This window comes from Octopus bimaculoides, chromosome 14 (assembly GCF_001194135.2).
Source record: "Octopus bimaculoides isolate UCB-OBI-ISO-001 chromosome 14, ASM119413v2, whole genome shotgun sequence".
Lineage (NCBI taxonomy): Eukaryota > Metazoa > Mollusca > Cephalopoda > Octopoda > Octopodidae > Octopus > Octopus bimaculoides.
In genome coordinates this window covers 59,113,932-59,118,543 of record NC_068994.1, presented here as the reverse complement: position 1 = coordinate 59,118,543, position 4,612 = coordinate 59,113,932, and the positions used below count along the sequence as shown (strand labels likewise).

The following is a 4,612-nucleotide window of genomic DNA, read 5'->3' as shown; positions in this document are numbered from 1 at the left end:
ATATATACTCCGTGACTGAAGATAACCTTCCAGATTTTCTGTTGATGAATTTCTCTTTCCTACAAATCCAAATAACTGCCGTTCACAAAAATGGTACCTGAAGTAAATGCCTGGATTGTCTGATACCATTTCACTTTGTGTGTGTGTGTGTGTGTGTGTGTTCTATTAGAAAGGTATATATATATATATATATATATATATGCATGTGTCTTTGTTAGTGCATTAAGTATATAAACAATTGAAGTGTGCAGGTGTGTTTGTATCTCTGATTGTGTGTATAGACACACACACACACACACACACTAACACAGACATGAATGTGTATGTATGCCAATGTTTATCACCACAAGAGTAAGTACAGTTTAGTATGTGTGTGTGTGTGTGTCTGCGCGAGAAAGAGAGAGAGAGAGAGAGAGAGTATCTATATAACAGTTAACTGGTTGAGTGTAATGGTGTGAATGTGTACGAATGTAGCTGTGTCTAGCTTTTAATAGTCATCAGATGGCAGCACTGCAGCTATTGTGCCAGTATGAACATGCCAACCTCCCTCACACCACTTCTTTGTAGCAGAGTGGACGGACCACAATTCGTGGTGCAAGTTTAATATGGAGAGACAGGATGGAAGAAAAAACACCGAGTCACATTAAGTTGAAAGTTGTACATATAACTGGGATTTGCTTGTGGTGTTGGAATCCTTTTTGGCTGTAGGCTAGCCTTGATCATTTAATCAAAAACCTTCCAACCATGCCCATCCCACATTTTTCCAATGTGTTGTGAACCCAAGACCCTCATCATCTAGTGTGTCTGTTTCGAAGATGGTTGGGCTTGGTTTAAGGGCAACTTGGCTGTTATCTCTAGCAAATTGATTGAATATATTGATATTTATTATTGTTGTTTAACCCTGAGTCAGTCCTGATCCAGTAGAAGACTCATCATCACTGATACTCCAACTTTGATAATCCTTGCATTATTCAATGTTTCTTTTGTTCTTTAGATGAGTGTGTGTAGTTTGGATGCTGTACCTCCTAGTTTCAGTAAGCACACATAGTCTCTCTTGTTGGTTTATGGTGGAGGTGATGGTGGTGTTGTTGGTGGTGTTGTGTTGTCCTGTGGCATCTAAGTAGTTGGCCAAACAACAAGCTATGACCCACAGATCTATATTCTGAGTTATAGCATATCTGAGTCAGGCCAAGGACCCAACCAGACTCTTTGCCATGCAATGAGGAATTATACGAGGTACAGTAAGACACTTTGGACATGCTACACTCTCCCCTTTTTATCTGTCTACTTTCTGTATTCCTGCCAATTCTGGAAGTGGTGCCCACTGTGTTGACAGGCAAAACAGATTCAGTCAAAAGGCAACAACTGCTCTTCCTGTGCCCCTTGTTTTGGGCAGTTTTAGGGATCACTGAGATTACAGTTATTACAATTATTTCTGTGTCTATCTTTGTCAGGGTTGACTAAGAGATAGAGGGAGAGAGATAATGTTTGTAGGATGGTGTTGTAGTCATGCTTTAGGCTATTAAATGTGTCTGGCATTTGAATATATCTGGAAATTTAGAAGTGGTTTTTTTTTCTTAATGTAGTGACAGGAACTGGAGAGGGGGAAGTTTGTTATGACAGCAGTGTTCGTTTCATGTCCAATTTGTCTTTCATTTTACATATTTTTGTTGTGTTTTGGATGTGGTTTATGGAGCTGATCTGTGTACAACCTGTGAGTTGAAGCATCATGCACTGTCTTGTGTCCTTTGTATTTTATTGTGGTTTATAATGGAGAGATTAAGGGCCCAGGTAGGACTGGCATACTACAGGAAGGACCAAACATATTGTTTGTATTATTGTTTCTTTCTGTTGGCCAAATGTAGGGAGTTAGGATTGCTCCTTTAAGAAGTATGTCTGTTATTCAGCTTTTTTTCATATATCCCCTTATGTAGCAGTGTTGTATGTAAGTCTTAGCGTTGTTGTCTTCTGTTTGCTTTTGTCATTGGTGCCGCTAATGCTCTGATTCTCTTTGCATTAGTGTTGTTGTTATTGTACTGTTTTTGCTGTTGTTGTTGTGCTGTTGCTGTTGTTGTTGGTGTTATTTAACTGCAGATTAGCCCAGTTGCATCAGCCCTATTATCAACGATGTTCCTGCTGCTGTGTTCCAGCTCATTTTTTATTCAGACGTTGCTGTCCTTTGATGTTTTTTTTTATAGTTTTGGATATTATTTGATGTAAATTTGGCTGATATTTCTAGCAGATCAATGAAACTGCAAACAGATTCATTCACTTGCTGGTGGGAGGGAGGGATTGGGGGGTAGGAAGGATGTTGTTGATGTTGCAGTTAGTATCAATGCTGTTACTGCTAATGTTCTTAATCATTGATTTTTTTTTTATTGTTATTAAATAGTAGTGGTGGTGGTGGTGGTGGTGGTAGTAGTAGTAATAGTGTTTACTTCCAGCCAACCTATATCTCCACCACCTTTATTGCCATCGTTCTGTAATCCTAGCTAAATGTATTAATACATTCTGCTGCAGTAAACACTACAACAACAACTGCAGCAGCAGCAACAAACTTTGCACACCTCTCTCTCTCTCTCTCTCTCTCTGTCTCTCTCTCTTCTCCCTCTTTCTCTCTTGCTCTCCCTTTCTCTCTCTCTCTCTCTCTCTTACACGCACACATGTCAGCAGAAGTCATTGAAAACAGTGAGCACAGAGGCAACCGTGATGGATTTGACTAAAATGTGGTGTGGTTTCCCCATCTCTAAATGCTGTCCTCTGACCCCTGTCTGCCGGTGTGTCTCACAATTGAGGAGCATCTACACATGGACAATTTCCAAAGTGAATATTCTTCAATTATTATTAATATTCATTATTGTTGTTCTTGTTCTTGTTATGAGCGTAAATTTTCTTTTACACTTTTCGTTAACACTGAAAAAAAAAAGACCCCAAAAAGTTCCAGGTTGTCCTGCTTATCCTATACAAATGGTCCCCTTTTTTGAAAATGGTAACATGTGGTTCGAAAGAGTTTTCAACTGTTATTTCTACAAGGTCAAATAACCAGGTGAAGGCTTGCCTATTGGTAGGGCAGCATGTGATTGTGGTGGTGGTGGTGGTGGTGGTGGTGAAGTTGGAGTGTGGCAATGTAGTGGTGCTGCTGCTGCTAATGTGGGGCTGGTTTGTAGCCCCAATTCATTGATAAAGCAAACATAAACTACATGTGTGGTGGCAGCAACCATAAGTCTAATATACACATCCACTCTATACATACATGCATACATATGTGTGTGTGTGTGTGTGAGAGAGTACATGCGTGTGTGCACACACACACACACATCTCCCAATCTTCATTCACACTCCCATGAGCCTACTTCCCTACCCACTCCCCCTGTCCAATCCTCTCTGTCACTTCTCACATTCCTGAGCTTAAGGATACACCTTCACACATCCTCACCATCCTTCTCTTTCTCTTTTCCAACATGGTTACCCATGTAGCTCCCCTACAGCAAGATATCTGTCTCTGTCATACTTTAACCTCCTATCACTTAGCATAAGGCTGCACCCCTTAATACTGCTCAGTTGAGGGGTTTTATCTTCCAAGCTACTAGTATACACACACATACACACACACACACACACACACACACGTGTTAGCCTTCTAACAGTTACAGTTTTTACAAGAGAGATAATCATTTTATTTCAGTATAAAAGAAGATTAGAAATTTGAAGTCGAAATTAAGCAATTATAAGGAAAAGGTACATAGAATTCACATAGACATTTATTCTTGACTTAGTAAAATGTTCTTAGAAGTCGTTGGTAATCATGTAGAGCACTATTTCATTCTTTTTAGAAATCTTCAGCTTAATATAATCTGAAACGTTTTATAAAAAGAGACATTTTATTTCAGATGGAAATAATTAGTTTGAAGGAAATTCATGAAATTTTCCATCTGTTTATTTTAAAGAATGTCAGAAGATTAGGAATTGAAAGAACAGAGAGGAAGTTGTTGGTGTTAAAATGCAGAGTAATAACAGTTTCCCTTGTGAGAATGTCTCAGGCAATACTTTTAGTTTTAGCTACAAACAACATCACACGTTCTTTCTAATGTTTTCTTTAAAGCGTAGACAACACAAGTCTCAAGTTGTTATTTTGTAGTGATGTTCCCTTGTGTACAGTAGAACAGACTTTATCTATTCACAAATACAAAAGCCTTGACCGTCAGAAACAGTTTCAAGTGGTTTTCCCAAATCACAACTGAAAATTTTCAAGCATGTGATCCCTCTCTTTGTTACAGCTATTACGTGGGCAGTAATTATCTCATCACAGTTCAAAACAGGATTAGCATTTATACATATGTATATATGGAGAGAGAGAGAGGGAAGGAGGGAGGGAGGGGAGAGAATGAGATAGATGTATGTATCATTTCATGATATTTAAATGATATTTATCCCTCACTGGATGAAGTTCTTTGCTTTTGTTGACCCTACCTTAAACAGTACAGTAAACTATACATATATATATATATGTATATATATGTGTGTGTGTGTGTATAGTATATGTATAAAAAAGGACACAGAATTTACATATTAAAGTTTTTTTGTTTACTTAATGCAATATATATATATATAT

The 4,612-nt window shown here is 38.2% G+C and overlaps 1 protein-coding gene across 2 annotated transcripts in view; it reads left to right on the top strand.

Annotated features, from left to right (window-relative positions):
* LOC106875550 (serine/threonine-protein phosphatase 6 regulatory ankyrin repeat subunit B) overlaps positions 1-4,612 on the top strand; it is a 19,544-nt gene that overhangs the window by 6,311 nt on the left and 8,621 nt on the right. Inside the window, exon 1 of one of the 2 annotated variants that reach the window (XM_014923753.2) lies at positions 2,594-2,823. The exons of the other annotated variant lie outside the window; for it this stretch is intronic. Within the exon in view, the coding sequence (XP_014779239.1) occupies positions 2,710-2,823 (114 nt within the window). The 5' untranslated portion in view covers positions 2,594-2,709. Of the gene's footprint in view, positions 1-2,593; positions 2,824-4,612 lie in introns of those variants that run through there. 2 annotated transcript variants of the gene reach the window in all.